The 19,523-nt window shown below is 35.5% G+C and overlaps 1 protein-coding gene across 1 annotated transcript; it reads right to left on the bottom strand.

Moving 5' to 3' along the window:
- Positions 1–7,738: 7,738 nt before the first annotated feature.
- Positions 7,739–16,042, bottom strand: LOC149267542 (uncharacterized). Its single transcript, XM_089433341.1, has 6 exons — positions 14,779–16,042; positions 12,468–13,407; positions 9,713–11,549; positions 9,470–9,544; positions 8,492–9,308; positions 7,739–8,234 (listed from the first exon to the last, which is right to left on the bottom strand). Exons 1-6 carry the CDS (start codon positions 15,485–15,487, stop codon positions 8,119–8,121), a joined length of 4,494 nt encoding a protein of 1,497 aa, XP_089289467.1. The 5' UTR covers positions 15,488–16,042; the 3' UTR covers positions 7,739–8,118.
- Between the last annotated feature and the right edge of the window lie 3,481 nt (positions 16,043–19,523).

Below are 19,523 nucleotides of genomic sequence, written 5' to 3'. Positions count from 1 at the left end.
AATATATTTTTATTTTCAATCTATAATGTAATACGCATAGAATTTATCAAGGTATACATATCACACTAAACAAAATGTAAATAATGATCATTTATATTTTTAACCATCATATTTCAAAACTTCATGATTAAATTTGATTAATACTTACAATAAACTATTTTCTAAGACTAAAATATTTGGTTCTGAAATATCAGTTATAAATATGAATCAACATTATTTACATGTCTTCTAATATAATATGTATATTATGAATTCTTTTCCAATAAAAGGTGTATAATTTATCAATAAAAATTAAATCGCAATCTAACAGCTTATTACCCTAGAACATCTCTCCCATATTGGGTTGTCCAACACCCTATAACATCTCCCCCATATTGGGTTGTCCAACACCTTTCAACGCAATCACTATAAAGTTCCATTTTTTGTGTTTTTAACATATTCATAACTATACTATATGTTCTTATGATAATTCAATTATCAACATATGCCATGTTGTCTTGCTTTTTACTCTGGTAATATAGATATCAATATTGCTTCCCCTTTGTAACATTTAGCTCAATATTTCAAAACTTTTGAATCTTCAAAACATATTCATAATTATGCCATATGCTCTTTTGAGAATTCAAATATCAACATATGCCATGTTGTCTTGCTTTTTGAATCTCATTGTAATGTGGATATCAATATGGCTTCCCATTATTTCTAGCTTTCGAATCTTCAAATGTTTCAACATGGTCTACTTAAATATAAAAACACACTATCTATAGCAAAATTCAAACATCTAAAAGCTTGTTTTTCATCATATACTTATGCATCTTAAAAATCGTTTGAATGTTCCCTCACACCCTACGAGATTTGAGTGTCCTTGAATGGCAACAAAAAACTTGCTTCTAAAATTATTAATACAAATTTGGATTTTGGTTCTTTCTTGCAAGTTGAACAAATTTGGATTTTGGTTCTTTCTTGCAAGTTGATTTTTTCTTGTCGAACCTCAAACTAAGCTTTTAATTGTTCAAAACATTCTTTCAGCTCAATTTTTCCTGATGTCCCAAAAAAGCCTTTGAATTCCTCTGGATAGAGAGCACATCTTCTATCATGATCTCATCACCAAAAAAAGTCTATGAATACAGATTTATCTTTCAAAAAAGCCACCATTCATTTGGATTTGATTTTCTGGAGGATTACATTCCCCCAACTTCCATTGTACTTCACTTTGCAAATTTTTTTAAAGTCTCTCTTTGAATTTTTTCCATTTTTAATATTTCTACTTTCATTATTTTTTCCCTCACTAAATTTTTCTTTTGTAACATTTTTTTTAATAAAAAAAAGAAAATGATAGTAACATAAAATTAATGATGATTTAATTCTAAAAATAAAGGAAAATTTTGAATTGAAAACCATATCTGCTTCCTCATAAAAACATATCCAATTGCCCAATGTTTTGACACAGAAAAAGGTAATTTTGTAGAAATGGGAGCTTACATACAATTAAACAATATTAAAAGTGATCAAATTTTCAAATTCACTTTCCAGTAGAAATATTAGTCAATCCAAACACCTCGATTTTTGCATTTTCAAACTCACCTAAATGTGTGCAGCACTATCCACAAGCACAAAAGAAAAAAGAATCCAAATAATGAGATGTACCTTTTTCTTAAATTTTCAATTTAGTCAAGGCATACTGTTTTGCACATTTCCCAAGGTTATTGAAATTGCTAGACAGAGAACCAGGCCAATTTGCAAAAGGAAATGATTTTATTGTTAGGATGCCTGAAAATTTGTGAAGAAAATTTAACTATTTTAACTATAAACGACATAAAAGCGGCTTCCTAAAGAAACCTTTGCACAAAAGCATTGCTCTAAAACCACTAATTACAAACTCCAATGTTAAATATTATTAAAACCTAAGAAAGAACCAAAGCAATATATATTTTGTATATTTTACATATAAGATCCAATGAATTTGATTTCCATAGAAACTTTACAAAAAAATTGTCTTTAAAACCACTAATTTTAAACCAAAATGTTAAATACTACAAAATCAAAGAACTAAAAATATAGTTTATATTTTTTATTTTTAATATATAAAGATCCAATAAGTTTGAATCCATCTCCAAACACTTTGTAATGGAATCCCAAAAACTTTTTAAGGGTGAAATTTTAGTTAATACTTACATGAGATATCTAAAAAGTGTATTTCCACCAAACAATCAAAGCCAAATTTGAGCTATAGAAGGGTGAAATTTTAGTTAATACTTACATGAGATATCTAAAAAGTGTATTTCCACAGAACAATCAAAGCCAAATTTGTTTATTTATAGCTCACTCAGATATATTTCCATGAACACATATGCAACAACAAAATGAAAGCAAAAACTTATGTTAGTAATATGTTCAAATTCTTTCTTACAAAACATTTTCATGATTCCATGATTTCCATATTTGGTCTTAAATAAAATCCAATTTCTACACAGTATTTTCATTGTTAGAATGCAATTTCTTCATTGTTAGAATGCAATTTCTACATATAATATTTTCATGGTTAGAATGCAATAGCAATAACACCAAAAGAGAAACAACAACCACAAACACAACCATTTCATCTAACGTTGACGGAATTTATATTTTGTTCATTTTATCGGATGATAAAACAGCCAAAATCTTTTAAAGATTGTGACTCTTCATTCTTCTTAAATGTCAAAATTAAATTATGTACTTTGGAACCATACAGAATTGACAACTGTACTTACATAAACTACCATCTGAAAATTTTATTCAATACAGAAATAGTTTTATTAAAAAATTAAAATAAATTAAAATAAATAAATAAGTAAAATCAACTGTATTCTTGTAAACATATCAGTTATCCAACCCACCAAAGTTCACACTACAACACTTAATAACATGACCTACCGAGACCGCATTCAGCTTATATTATAGAAACAAAAAGGTCAAGTCTTCATCGTCGGAAGTTTCTAGAAAAAATTCATTAGAGAATGCAAGGACAACCTTTAACAGAATTTCGTCATTTAAAATAGCGAGTACCCAAAAGCACCGCCAAATTTTTGTCTACAGGATATAGAAACACATTCCTGACCAAAAGGGATAAAGCTAACTTAAAAATGCCAAGGTATTTGAGGTGATTCTCTTCTAAAATGCCTATGGATTCGAACTGATTCTCTTCTCAACTTGCCTCGTCTTTATAAAGAAAATAAATGTAAACCTTCATGCTTCTCCTTTAAATGCTAACCCCCTCTTACATGAGATGTGTATCCATCCTCGCAACTCTCCCAACAACCTAGTTTGGAGAGGAGCCCATGGAAAAAAAAAAGTAAGCCTTCTTCTATGCATTCTCCTTTAAATGTTACCCCTCTTGCATGAGCTGTGTATCCATCCTTGGTACACTCTCAACGACCTAGTTTAAAGAGGAGCCCATGGCCTTACTACACTACCAATGATCGTGGAAAAGAAAACAAAATGTTAAACCCTTCTATATCAATGCCACTTGCTAAATATTAGCACACCACGACCAAGATCCCTGACAAGGTAGGTCAAATTGGAAAAAGTATTTGTATTGGAAGGCCATCATTACTCCCTTGATGCCGCCCAACCTCCCAACCTTTTAATTTCAAACTGCTACAAGTTATTAAGTTACTCAGATCAGATTTGCAGCCGCTTACAAAAGCCTTTTGAGAAACCCTTCCTGTATCATTTTGACTTTTTATAAAGCAGTTATCGCTATAAAGAATCTTGCCAAGCCTTGTACTAACAAATAAAGACTTTTAAAAATGAATTATGAATAATTCTTGAATTTGTACAATCCTGCCCCCAAATGAATTGAGTCACTGCTGAATATATTCAATGGTACCGCATCTCAAGACTGGTACAAATGAATTATGAATCATTCTTCGACGTGTTCAATCCTACCCCATCACCTTCATTGCTACTCCTCACCATCACCCTAAGCCTCCTTCCACTATAACACATTCCAATGGCCAAACCCCTACTGGCCACCTATGAGGGTTTTTCACATTGTAAATTATGCTAAGCTGCACGAAACAGGGAAACAGGTACGAGTTCCGAAACAGGGATAGGTACGAAACGTGACCCCCCCAAATTTTGGAAACGGTGAAACGCAATATATATATATATATATATATATATTATACGACATTTAAGAAATAATGTGCAATCATAGAACATATATGATACATTCTCTAAATTTACATCACATCTACTCTTGAATGATCACATAATGAAAATAACAATATCCAAAATCAGCGATGGTTGGGAGTCTCTTCCTACATAGTCGAACGACCTTAGTGCTCTTGATTAAATACAAGTTCCATACCCTAGTACCCTACATGCTCTTGATTATTGGGAGTCTCCCCTGCATAGAGGGGTTGGTTCTCGTGATTAAATACAAGTTCCATACCCTAGTACATCACAAAATCCAATAGAAACATTGCAATCCTGAAATCCTGAAAAATAGACAAGTCTGTTGAATTTTGAGTGAAATCTAAAATTCTACTTTCTCCATATGAAATCCAATGAGAGCAAAACCACTCTCAAACATCCCGAGTCATTTCATGGTAATGTTAAAAATTTAAGTAAAAGTGACATTCAAGGGGAATGTCACTTTTACTTTAAGAATTTAACATTACTATGAACTGCATATCAACACCTCAACACCAAGGCCATAGACTTGAAGATTAGGCTGCCCCACTCAAAAAAATCCTCATTTTTATACCTTGAGAGGCATCTAGTAGCATCCAAAAGATATTTTAGTCGCCCAATAAAAAATTAGAAGCAAAAAAAATAAAACAAAATACAAGAAACTCCGTCATACAGCCTAGAAACTCGTTTCTGGCCACACTGGCTACATTTCCTCCTCTAAAAACGGGCTAGTACGGTCAAAAATGAGTTTCCAAGCTGTTCGGTACGAGTTTCCTTGTTTCCGTTTCGTTTCCGGCCGGAAACAGACCCTTCTCCAACATTTCCTCCAACTTAGAAATTATGATATGATATCCTAAATTTAAAATTAATGTTTTGATATGAAAATAAACTAAATGGCACTTAGAGAAATCTTTAAAGGAAATATTTCCAAAAATCGAGACATCACATGCCTATTCAATATTGTAATTAATTCATCAATAACAATCAAAATTGTGAATAAAAACATTTTCCATAAAACCAACATAATCTATTAGCCTGCCATTGCTTAATTGCTTTGTTCCATCTTTATCACCATGAATTTCAATGAATCACTTTGAAAGGACACTAAATACTTCATTAAAAAAAATGCACAATCATTAAAAGCCACCAACATTTTGATCGCTTTCCTGTCCAAATTGTGCTGTTAAAAGGGGTAATACATCAATAGCATCTGAATTAGAGTCTCAAAATATCTTTGAAAAATATCTCAGCTCAGGTAATTATTACAAAAGAAGAAATAAGAAGCGTCATTATTTCAAACAACTAGTGATGCCTCTACAAAAAGAATTGCAGGCAACTTGTGAATATTCAAGAATGCATAGAAGCAAAAGATGCAAAAGTCGCATGGAAGGATGAACATCAATATGAAGATAAGATATTATTGAACCTAACAAACTTTGTTGAAACATGAAAACTATATTGTTTTTTCCTTTAATGCAAAAGGATAAAATTTTCAATGACATACGAAAATAATCATCTATCTGTCAACAAATACAACCAACCAATGAAAATCAAACAATATGGAAGAGGTCCAGTAAGGAAAAGCCAATAGATCAAGAAACCAGAAAAAAGTGCCGCGATTATATTACAAAAAAAGCGATTAATATAGTACAAACGACAGGGAATATAATAAGAGCTAATACATAGCAGTCCACCTAAATGATAGGCCATAAAAGAATGCCTATGCAGAGGAGCTGCTGATCCATGCAACCACTGAGGCTTCAACATATATAAAACAGCAAAGCATACTTTCGTAGTATTCATTTTTTTCATTCACAATGAACACCAAACTGATTCAACTTATTAGAAGCCTTAGTAATATTAATCAGATCCAATATTCATGCTTTACCACACCTAAAAGATATCTGCACAAGTTGTAATTTCCATATCAATCCTACCACAATACATAACTGTTGTCCCCTCGTAAATGTCTTCATCGTTTCAACATGTAATCAACTGAACCATACAAATTGCAAACCTTGCCCAGTCAATGTGTTGCTCAGGTGATACCCAGATATTTATTTATGCTATAAGGTTATTGAGAATTTTGGTCACCAAACAAGATACCCAAGACAAATGTTATAACTAGTCAACTTCATCAGTTGGAGTTTAACGACAATAAATAAAATGTAAGCTAGTCAAGAAATTGCTTTATAATTGCTCTTCAAAGGCCTTCAAATGTTCTATATTGAAGGCTGCACACACATACAAGATCTGTTTATTCACATTTCATTGGCATGCCAAACTATCACCAGATACAATACACTTTCACAAATATTATAATTGCTCTTCAAAGGCCTTCAAATGTTCTATATTGAAGGCTGCACACACATACAAGATCTGTTTATTCACATTTCACTGGCATGCCAAACTATCACCAGATACAATGCACTTTCGCAAATATATGGGTGCTGGCTATGATTATAGACATACTAGAAAAATGACTATGAGCAGGTCTGACTAGCACTAGTGCTCTGTACCCCCCCATGTACTGTGGCCTCTAGATTAAAACTTAAAACAGGAAAATAAGCTTTACCTACAGAAGAAACATACAAATGAACTCCAGAAATAGACATACAAAACTCAATAAAAAATTATAAATCAAGCACTAGTAAGATTAAATATGTAATCAAAAAGACAGTAACCTTAACACATTGTTGCCTTCAGAATCAAATAACTGTGCATCAACAAAAACTAATAAAACAATGAATCTACCAATTGAAACTTGAAGGTAAAAATTAAAGCTGAACATACAGATCAACCCTTGGATCCTATGCAGCAACCTGCACAGACCTTTGCTCCACATTAATTAGAGCAGTGCACTTTTGTGCACTTTCATGCACTGTAAATCTAATGAATAAGAAATGACTATAAAAAGGCATTGGTGAGGTGTATTAACCAGCTTCACTTTTTGAAGCCTAACTATAAAATTGTGAGTGCAATGCCTGTACTTAAAAATATAGAATAGAAACTAGAACTGGAATCTACACATTAATCATACAATTCATCCTTGAACTAAATTTGTAGTACAAAGATGACTGATATTCAGCTCTTAGACTTTTCTCCGCAAAAAACTATGAAACATTGCACTTTTGCATATATTATAATTGATCTTCAAAGGCCATCATATGTTCTATATTGAAGGCTGCACACACATACAAGATCTGTTTATTCGCATTTCATTGGCATGCCAAACTATCACCAGATACAATGCACTTTCGCAAATATATGGGTGCTGGCTATGATTATAGACATACTAGAAAAATGACTATGAGCAGGTCTGACCAGCACTAGTGCTCTGTACCCCCCCCCCCCCAATGTACTGTGGCCTCTAGATTAATACTTAAAACAGGAAAATATGCTGTACCTACAGATAAAACACATAAATGACCTCCAGAAATAGACATACAAAAATCAAAAAATTATAAATCAAGCAATAGTAAGATTAAATATGTAATCAAAAAGACAGTAACCTTAACACATTGTTGCCTTCAGAATCAAATAACTGTGCATCAACAAAAACTAATAAAACAATGAATCTACCAATTGAAACTTGGAAGGTAAAAATTAAAGCTAAACATACAGATCAACCCTTGGATCTTATGCAGCAAACTGCACAGACCTTTGCTCCACATTAATTAGAGCAGTGCACTTTTGTGCACTTTCATGCACTGTAAATCTAATGAATAAGAAATGACTATAAAAAGGCATTGGTGAGGTGCATTAACCAGCTTCACTTTTTGAAGCCTAACTATAAAATTGTGAGTGCAATGCCTGTACTTAAAAATATAGAATAGAAACTAGAACTGGAATCTACACATTAATCATACAATTCATCCTTGAACTAAATTTGTAGTACAAAGATGACTGATATTCAGCTCTTAGGCTTTTCTCTGCAAAAAACTATGAAACATTGCAGATTGACACCTCAGCCATATGTGGCAGTAGAATTGCTGGCAAGCGGACATGAAAAGAAACTTCCCTCAAGGTATGCACGACACAGGCAGCTGAAACTAACTCTGGCCAAACAAAACCATGCAACATCAGAAAAGAATCGAGTAGGTCTCTCCCAACAAGGTTATGTACAATTATGAGAGACTGACTCCAAGAAAGGAGAAAAGCTTTCTGTGACCTTAAAAATAAGTTGGCCATGAAGCAATGCAAGCAAGATATGCTCTTGTGATTGAAAACACCATAAGAGGGTAAAAAATACTTTAAATTGTTTAACGTGTACTTTCAGGAAGATTATATTGACTTTGGCATTCCCTATTCTTACCTTTAAAATTAACTAACTTAAAACCTTCTTCATGGGTTATCCTTGTATGCTCCAGCACTTCACCCTGCTGGATTGGTGTATCACCACAGAAGTCTGCATTTGGTTGACTTCCACCTTGACATCTTACACAGATTCCATTCAACCCTATAGAATCCCCTCTTACACAGAATTTACAAGAAAGACTTTGTGTTTCAGAATGCATTGTCTCATAACAAGACTCCGCATCTTCTCTGTGTTTTTCGACCATCTTTTCTGAAACATGTTCACTGTCAAGTGCAGTGGCAGAGCCAACATACGCAACCACCCGAAGATTATGTGCATCTACAGTTGTTTTATGATCACAGTCAAAATTTTCAGGCCCTGTCAAATTAACCAAGTTGCTGCACCCATTTATAACCTTCTCACTCAGCTTAATTTTCTCTGATACGGATTCATTCAATGGTTGCTCCGAAAATGCTGCCGCATTGTCATCATAGACTGATTTGGTTTGATCTGCATGATTAATGCCTTCAGAAGCAGTTTTAGGAACTTCTTGACCTTTCTTAACATCATTATGTACTGCAACGTCCTGAAAACATGGAAGTCCAATCTCTGAAATCAAAGAATCATGTGGGGTCAAAGTACTTTTAGGGACTAGTCCCATATCTACATCAGTCAGATGCCCACACCACAGCTCCTCTTTACTGTCTCCAAAAGGTGAAGACATATCGGTTTTCTTTGTAGCAGCAATTTGGGCATTCATGGGAGTATCAAGAGTGGCAACATCCCTAGACCGTTGTCTTGCCTGTTTGTAAATTTCCATTGCTCGCTGCATATGCTGCATTTTACACAACTATCAGGTTAGCACACAACAGCATTATGAATGCAAAGAAACATTTTTTGTTTGAACCACTATAAAAAATGCTAAATAGGAAAAAGTCCAACAAGCACGAACATTCCACTTGAGTGTCAAAATGCAATCAATGCAAGAGAATTTACATTCTCCGGTAAACATGGGAAAAATGCTCGTCGCAAATCGAGACTTGAAAGGAGAGCCTCTGTATCTGTATCCACCTGGCATTACATAAAAGAACAGATGAGCAATCTTTATAAGTAACCAAAAAGAAATGGCAAAACTAGAATACATATAATCATAAAGTGCACTGAAGCAACAACCATGCCAAATAACATCAAGGTAAAAGAATCAAATAATCATAAAGAGGTGCACAATCACAATATTACCTCTAATTGGTGGTCTTCATAAGCCTTATCTGTAGTGAAATTGGCTTCATCAGGACTCATAGTCTGTCCTGTGCCAAGTTTGTTGATATATTGACTGTATAGATCTGGACCTGCCAATTCTGCTGATACGTCTAGTTTTGACAGATAATACCTTGTGTCCTCACATTCATGCTTATACTTCTTTGTTTCTGAATAGAATGCACACGAGGAATTTTCTGGAGCAACATTCCGAGCAACCTGATCACACCTTCTAATATCAATACTTTCAGTGGAAGATCTTTCATTTTTGAGTTTCTCTTGACGATCTCGAGGATCTTGAGGCTCACCTCTTATTTCCTCAGCAGTATACGGGCCCTGATAATTAGATTCATTACGATCAGAGAAATCCATATTCATATCAGTCTTTTGTCCTTTCCCCATACCAGTTGGTCTGTCCCAACTGCGGTTACCCATTCCTTGCCCAAATGCATACCATTCTCGTCGTCCATACATCATAGATTCTTCTGCATACCCATCCCATCCATGATGAGAACCTTGAACATGACCCCGGCCATCATCAGCTTGTCTTTGCCACCCAAAGGCACCATTATGAGCGGGGTTCCCATCTCCATTGTCCCACATATGATATGGAATTCCAGCATGGGCCATATCTATCGGAGGCCTCAATCCTCTAAACATGGGAGGACCTGCATGCTGTTGCCCAATATTATGGAAAGCTCCAGGTGGATGACCACCAGATTGATGGTGAAATGGAATATAAAAGTTACCTGACCCAGGTCCCTGAGCCTGTGAATTCCAATTTCTGACAAGCCCATTGAACTCAACTCTATTAAAAGAGGCACTATTGTTCCAATCAGCTCTTCCCTGATCCCTAGAACAATGCCCCTCTTCAAAAGTACCACTGTTTGGACCCAAAACAGAAGGATTATCAATTCCTGGTCTAAAAGGAGGCGGAGGGGGGAGATGGCCAGAAGGCCGAACATGAAAAGGTGTACGCTGTTGTAGAGGAGGTCCAACCGACCTGGAATTTGAGGCAAAATGAGACCAGCCTGGCTTAACAGAAGGCATCTTATCTGAATGATAAGATGTTTTAGGCCCTTCTCCAGACACTGATGAATGGCCCGAAGTGAAAGGCCGCTTGGGATAGTGATCAACACCAGAAGCATCATCCTGTAGTCCAGTAACTGTTGAGTCCATGGCATGCACTGATGGAGCTCTGGAGAACCTATCACTTTTTGCATCGTTCAAGTGAGAGCTGCAAACCCTGTCTGTACTTCGAGACCTGCAAACTCTATCTCTACTTCGAGACCTACAAACTCTGTCTGTACTTCGAGACCTACCTCTACGGTCTCCATTGTCCTTCATAACAATTACAGACTCTCTGTCTCTCATTTTATCTTGATGATCTGAATGCAGCCTGCATCTATCTGAATCCCCAACACGATCTACACTTTTCGCTGTCCTTGTCTCTCCCCGCATACTAGTGGCACTGCTAAAACCATGACCACTTTCCAACCTTTTTCTTTTGGTGTTTTTTCCATAAGACAAATGGTGGCTCATGTCATTAGTAGATGGGGTTGGCGATCGATGAGTCATCTTCACAGGTGAAAGGCAAGCATTTGACTTGAGTGAGCTGTCAGAACTTTGCACAGGCGATTCCTCTCTATGGCCATCCAGGTACCTTTCAGTTCTATTGCCAGCACGAAGAATGGCCTGCTCTTTAGGGCGACCATGATCATGATCAAACTTCTGTGCATGTTGATTATCCCTGCCAAGCTGAGGCCTTTCTTCAAATGAAGTATCCTTCCATTCTGATCCAACTTCCACAGATTTTACCCTGCAAAAACCACAGGTAAGAACTAACCTGTTATTCACTTGTAGGGTATTATTGTACCTTTTATTTAACATATAATCCTAAACACAAATAATGGAATTCAGGTTTCTCAATGTGCAGTTCGAGGAAAGCAAAAGTTTCACAGATAAGGTACATTTTCTGCTGAAATGGACAAAACTCCATAACATTCCAAAAATTACATTTAAAATTTCCACGAGTGACAACTAGAACAACAGTTCAGTGAAATTTGTGGGGGAAGAAGGAATTCTCTGAAGCCAACAAACACTGAATGTAGGAGGTTGTGTAGAAGAATCAAACAACAAAAAGTTTCAAGCACCCTCATGGATTATCAATCCTACATTATCAAGCATTACAGAATGAAATTAAACAGACATCTTATGAACCCAATACCAGCTCTAAAGGGGGAGGAAAATATAGCAATAAAGTTTCAAGAGCAGCAGAAAGTGAAAAAATGATATACTTACAGTTCCCAGATTCCGCATTCCCCACAACATTATCTCATAAAAACTTAAAAAGACCATTATCTCATAAAGACCAATATCACATATAGAATAACACAACCTGAAAATGAATAATGAAAAGAACAGCAAAAGTACCAGTGATGTGGAAGAAACTTTAGGGGCTAAATTTTGCCATTGGGCTAATTTCCCTTTTTTCCAAAATTTACTTTTTTTCAAGAATTCACCCAGAACCCAAAGAACAAAATTATTTGATTCTAAAATCCCCAAAATATTCTAAAAACTATATAGAATCCTTAAAAATTTAAATTTTTTTTAAAAACATCGCCAGATATTTTATCATTGCCATTCTAAGAATTAGTAAGATTTTCCTAAATTTCTGAACTTCAAAATAAGTACAGATCCTTAAAATTTTGCCTGCCACTGATACAAGATTAATTACCTCTTTTTCTCTTTGTCAATCTTTGAAACTATTTCACCGGCTCTCTTCTGCTGATCCTTGTTTGTGGCTACATCCATTACACTGGAGCATCGCAAATCAGAGGCCAATCTATCCTGAACTAATAAGTCATCTTCACAAACCCTACTGGTTCCTCCACGTTCATCTTCAGAAAAGGATTCTTTAGATTCACGGGATCTACGCAACTTGGAGCCTTCTAATTTCTGAGAGTGTCGGTTATGGGAAGTGTCCTGTTCTGGATATCGATCATCAAAATAGGAACTATACTCTTGGTCACTCTCATAATGCTTATTTTCCTTGCAGCGAACCCGCTGCTTAGATTCATCTTTGAAATGTTTACTATCATGGTGTTCTACAGTGCAATCTCGATGAGACTGCTCTGGCCTATACTTCTCATCTTTGTTTTTATCATCCTTGTACCTGTCATCTCTATATTTTTCCTCCCTGTACCTGTCTTCTTTGTATTTTTCTTCTCTATAACTGTCTTCCAATTTAACCTCCTTATTCTTATCAGCTTTAATTTTGTCGTCTCTATATTTCTCTTCTCTGTGCTTGTCATCTTTCTGTTTGACATCTTTATGCCGTTCTCTTTCATCTCTTGGCTTGTCATCTTTGTACCTGTCGGCCCTTGGCTTATCATCCATGTGCCTTTCTTCTTTATACTTATTAGCCCTGGGTTTATCTTCTGATTTCCTCTCATCTTTGCATCTGGAACCCTTGAGCTTATCATCTTTTTGTTTCCCATCATGGTGCCTTTCATCTTTGTGGTGAGTGTCTCTTGAACGGTATGACTTTCCTTCCCTGTCTCTATCATCATCCCTCCATCTATCCCTGTCACCTGATTCCTCCCTCCGCCGAAGTATGCGATTTTCCAGTTCCTTCTCAAGTTCCGGATTACGAAGCTCATCTTGTATCTTCCATTCTACAGAAAATATATTTAAAAAGGAAAATTAAAAATAATCAAGTTCAACCAAGATTATAAACAAAAACAGATAAACAGCTAGTAGTTATAAATTTATAATATTAATAACCAGGAAGAAAAGCATGTCAAAAGGAAATTCAAAGTATCCAATATGGTTTATAATGTTATTAACAAGAAAATAAATCACTGACATAGAAATATTTTAAGGGCAAATGAAATTCGTAAAGGAAATTCAAATATCCAAAAACGTTTTGATGTTCTAAGGAAATACACGATTGGACAAGGAAATATTTCTGGGAAAAGAATAAAGTTTGCTGCCATGATAAGCAAATTGGATGCAGAGTAATTCCAATAACGTTGTATCATTATCACATGAAAGTCATTTGATAAACCAATTTTATACATATCATGTAGAAAACAACAAGAACTGTTCTACAAGGAGATAGAGTACCTATGCACTAATTCAAAGGTTAAGGGATAAGTGTACGGGTGACACTTCAAAATATCAACACGTCTCATAAGCTAGAACAGAACCATCTTAACCATGAGTAAATTTTAAAGGCTATTTAACCCCAGAAAGAGGGTGCAAAAATATTGATATTATTACATCAAGGGGTTCAATACCCCTGGGATCTCATGCATAACAGATCTAAAGTTAAGATGGATCTGGATTCTGTGCAAGTGTCTATTATGAAGAAATCAATATGAATTTCAAGCTGGCCACATTAACCCCGGCATATTTAAAAATCAGACGCAGCGTGAAGTGTTCACGAATCCACAATATCTGAACTGTAAGATGCACCGGAAATGTAGAACACACTCCCATTTAATGTACCACACACCCAAAACAAAAGACGCAGATATATAAAGCCCCTGATTTCTTTCTTACTTCTCATATTACAAAAACCGTAGGGTGCAAGTAAAATAAACATTGACAAGTTGAAAATTAAACTGTCTAACTTATTGAATCCCCGCCTACCATCACTGATCTTCCAAAAAGATTATTTATCAGTAAACCTTAACGCACTTCCCGACAAGAGCTATGGGGGATGTTAACTAAATACTATTTTCGGCTATCGGTGTCATGGTTAATTGATAAATACAGTGATATGTCAGGCCACCCACCGAGTTTCGATTTTTCCAGGGACATGAATAAGAAGTTGGGCCAAATGTCAGACTGAGAAGCACCACCCAGTGAGAGCAGCTTACCCAGATGAAGGTGCTCATGTTCAATGGTTTGCATACTGCTAGAGTGCTTTACTGCTTAAAATCGTGTGTAATGCCCCTCTAGTGTTTAAAATAAACGCTTCCCAAAAAAATATTTAGAAAAAAAAAAAAAAAATCCAGTAAAATCCAACAGATCAAAATTACCCGTATTTCTCTGCCCTTTCTTTTGAGGAGCCTCTTGCGGACCATTCGCGCTTTGGGAACCCTGTTTTCCAGCATCTTCAGAACACTTCAACGTCTCCGGCACGAAACTAACCGAACCCTCGCGTCTCAAATCCAGAGCCTTCTTTGCCTCTTTTACTTCCATCTTGATCTCATCTCCATCCGATTTCGCTCGCGATTTCCCTCGACTCGAATCATTTACCCTGTGCTCGAGAATTTCTTTGTTTCTGGAAACCCTAATTTCATCAATCCCATTAGAACCCGTTCGCCTTGATTTATCAAAACCCTTTTCGCTGCATTCCGGCACCCCGACATCCCCACCTGAGCTATCAGAATCGGCCTTCGAATCTTTCTCCTTGCTGTGGTCAAGATAAGCCAGCAGCGAAAGGGCATTCTCCCTCGCCTCCCAACGCTCAGAAGAAACGGATACAGACGCACGTTTCTTCTTAATATGCAATAAAGAATCCACCAAGCCGTGCTGTTCCTTCGATGCTGAAGATTTTCTTTTATCCCCTGCCTGGATTCCATGCTTCTCCTTCAATGAATCGACCCTGTTTCCTTTACTTTTCCCTTCCGGTAATAAAATTTCAGGCCCGTATCTCGCACTGCCTTCATCATCGGAATCAGAGGATTCCACAGACGAGCGCCTGTAATGCTGCCTGTGAGACTTGTGTCTGGAATTCCTCGGCATGTTCGATGATTAAAATATCAAATCAAAACATATAATTCTGAAGCTCGGTAAATCTAATTTTCTTTTGAAATCCAATCTACCGAGTCTGCGACTCGAACCAACGCCGGCTGAAACCCTGAAATAGGCGTCCTTAACCTGTGGAGCGTCTCAGGATCGAATCCCGGGCTTATCAGGAACCCAGCATAGAGAAGTTACCAAATATGACCTCCGGGCGATGAGAAACAATGCCTCGGCCCCAGGAAAATGCGGCGAAAACCTTTCGCGAGAACAAACCCTAGCTATACACCGTTTTAAAGGAGAAAAACTATCACTGGATGGATGGAAATAACTGATTTTGTCGATTGAGCGGTTGGCATAGGTGGTTTCCTTCCTTCCTTTCGAGGGGACTCAAATATCATATCAACACTGCGGGAGGACGAGCGTCGAGGAAGAAGAAGAGGAGAAGTCGATGTCGATGGCGAGTCGGATGGAAGCGAGGAAAACACACACAAAAAGGGAGGGAGAGGAATCAGCGTGAGCAGTCGTTTCCCTTTTGATTGCAAATTTGTATCTTATCGTTGTTATAATAACTCTTCCTCTTTCTTAAATTTTCAAAGCCGATTTAATATCCATAATAGCACTGATTTCCATCCCGCAAAGACCATAACTAGGTCCACGAGAGCAATGTCCATATCTGGGGAAGTGTAAATTTTGTCAACCACAAAATTTATGATGGTAAATATTTTTATTATTTTTTAATCAGGTTATAATAACGATTATTGTAATTTTAAAATTATTATTTAATTAAATATAAAATTGATATAATTTTTATTTTTAATTTAACTTATCATTTTAATTATTATCTAATTAAATATAAAATTGATATATTTTATTTCTAACATAAATGATCAATTTTGTAATATCAATGGGGTAAGCAATGTGTGTTGTGTGTGTGTTTCACTGATACTTTTTTTCCTTTTTATTTTAAAGTTTGCTAGTAGTATGGTCAAAGTGTCTATCTTTCACACTATTTTGGTATATCTCTTTCTTGACCCATATAGTGGAGTCATGATCGCAAACCACAATTTACCCTTTAACCATTGCAAGATTCATCTTTGGAAAACAATACTTTGAATTTTTCAAGTCGCGGTAACATAAATGTGTGTGTTTCAGTGACACTTTTTTCTTTTTTATTTTAAAGTTTGCTAGTACTATGGTCAAAGTGTCTATCTTTTACACTATTTTCGTATACCTCTTTCTTGAACCATATAGTGGAGTCATGATCACAAACCACAATTTACCCTTTAATCATTGCAAGATTCATCTTTGGAAAACAATGCTTTGAATTTTTCAAGTCGTAGTAACATAAATGATGGGCATAATGCTTTACTTAACACCCTCTCAAAAACATAAAGATTCCTCGTATAATCCCCAATCCACCCAATGTGACCCTTATGAGGATATATTTGCCCATAAAAACACAAAGACTCCTCATATAATCCTTGTCCCACCCAATATGACCCTGTGAGGAAATATTTACCCATAATCCCAACTCCTAACCCACATGATCCAAAGCATTGCATTTGACAACGAATAACAATGAGGCCTATTGTTCCAACTTATGCAAGCCATGAACATCCCAAGTCTCATTGTCCATATGCCCCAATTGTAATGTCATGTGCATATAACATCAAGAATCATAGTAATAAACAAAGAAATAATCGGTGCTCCATTTGAGATCATAGTGTCCATCCCAACCAATATATCTAAGCTATAACATCTCCTTCCCAATGGATCATATATACCATGATGTGGGTAGAAAAAACCATAAAACATGGCACACCTATTAAGGGAAAATAATGAGCAACATGTTTCTCAATACTTAAAATCTACAATTTGGCAATTGGGTTTTATTTCTCGAGTTCGCCTCTATGGCACCGCACACTTCCTTAAAGGCATAGCTATCACTTAGAAAACCAATGCAAAGGTTCGCACTGAAGCAACAACTAAGATATTCAAAGACACCATACCCTGGATACACAAACTTTTCTTTAGTCCATTGACGATGTGAAGATCATTCGTGCATATACAGGGAGGACAATTTAGCAATTCAACAGATGACCAACTATATACCATATTTGGGTACCAACAAGACAAGGGACACCAAATATTTATGCATCGTGGAGATGTTTTGGAATACAAAAACTTTTGTTGCCCAAGCCATGATGGCAAAGGAACTAGACTAGTGCTCGTGGCTAGTTAAGAAAAATGGGGGCATCACTATGTTGGCTAAGGGGGTTCCTTAAAGGATTCCCCCATGTCGATCAACTTTACTTAAGGATTTGATGTGGGTTCTTCTTGATTTCAAGTTCAGGTTCCCATATTTTGACATTTATGCCTATAGTCCTAACTTTCTATTTTAATTGTTCACCAAATTTATCAAAATGATATCTAATTGTGTCTAGTATAAGTCCTTTCTAAAAGAAACCTTGGAGTTTCTTTTTGAAATATATGTATCTTCTCAACACTCAATTTTTAAGTCTAGTTTGGTCTTCTAATAGGTAGATCAACAAACTCTTTGTCTTTTTAAACTCTTGGCACAATTCAATTAGGTTGTAATCTCTTTGTCCATGCTAACACCACCATACATTATGTTACTATTGTGATAAAGTATATTTACTCAAAGAAAAAAATCATCTTTAAAATCCACATGGTGGAAAATTCACTCCATGCCAATATTAATGATCTCCTCTCTGTAACCACTTGTAAAAAAACATTCACATTAAACATCAAATTTCAACACTAGGTTAGAGTTGCATCTACCTAAATTGGTGATCAAGGATGTGTGAAAGTGAACATCACATACAACTTTTTTTGAAATCATTGTAATGGTTGACATAGAAGTTTACAGTGGTTATTAATAAAATAATGTGCAAATAAAATTTGTCAATTGAGTTTTGCTTAGGTGGTTAGGGCGGAATAGTCGTTATCCTCCTCACCCATGTTCAAGTCTCGTAAGTTGACATGTTTTTGCTTAGGTGGTTAGGGCGGAATAGTTGTTATCCTCCTCACCCATGTTCAATAACTTTCTTCGATAGGTGGTACCCAATACTTAAAATGTGCAAATAAAATTTAAAAAATTTATTTAAAAAACACATATTACATATAAAGCATCTATAAACATTAATACTTCTTAACAAATGTTGAAACCAATCTACTACTTTGTAGATTGCATCAATCTACTTCGATTTTTACGAGTAAGAAGGAAATTTTATTGTGCTTATGAACTTCCATATCATGAAGTGTAGAGTGCATCAATCTACTTTGATTTGTGGGAGAGTAAAAATTAGAGTGCAAATATTTGTACATGAACTTCATGGAGCACATTGTAGATTGCATCAATTTACTTAGGTTTGTAGGAGAGTAAAAATTGTAGATTGCATCAATCTACTTCGATTTGTACGAGAGTAAAAATCAGAGTGTAAGAAGGAAATTTTATTGTGCTTATGAACTTCCATATCATGAAGTGTAGAGTGCATCAATCTACTTTGATTTGTGGGAGAGTAAAAATTAGAGTGCAAATATTTGTACATGAACTTCATGGAGCACATTGTAGATTGCATCAATTTACTTAGGTTTGTAGGAGAGTAAAAATCAAAGTGTAAGAAGGAAATTTTATTATGCTTATGAACTTTGATATCCACTTTTAATTGTGCTTATATCTTCACCGTCCATACATTTCACCACCGATTTCCAATATCAAAGAACACTATTTATCACAACGTGATTGCAACATGTAATTGAGTGTAAGAAGGAAATTTTATTATGCTTATGAACTTTGATATCCACTTTTAATTGTGCTTATATCTTCACAGTCCATACATTTCACCACCGATTTCCAATATCAAATAACACTATTTATCACAACGTGATTGCAACATGTAATTGTTCTTTGACAGTCATTAAAGTTTTAGATGTGTGTACTTGTAATTGAGAAACATTTTAGATATCTATACTTATAATCAGAAAACCTTTTATATATTGTTTTTTTGCAAAT

This window comes from Pinus tabuliformis, chromosome 6 (assembly GCF_031772625.1).
Source record: "Pinus tabuliformis cultivar Carrire ecotype Pingquan chromosome 6, CPIR1, whole genome shotgun sequence".
NCBI lineage: Eukaryota > Viridiplantae > Streptophyta > Pinopsida > Pinales > Pinaceae > Pinus > Pinus tabuliformis.
The sequence above is the reverse complement of the archived record's forward strand: the minus strand, read 5'-3'. Positions and strand labels throughout refer to the sequence as shown.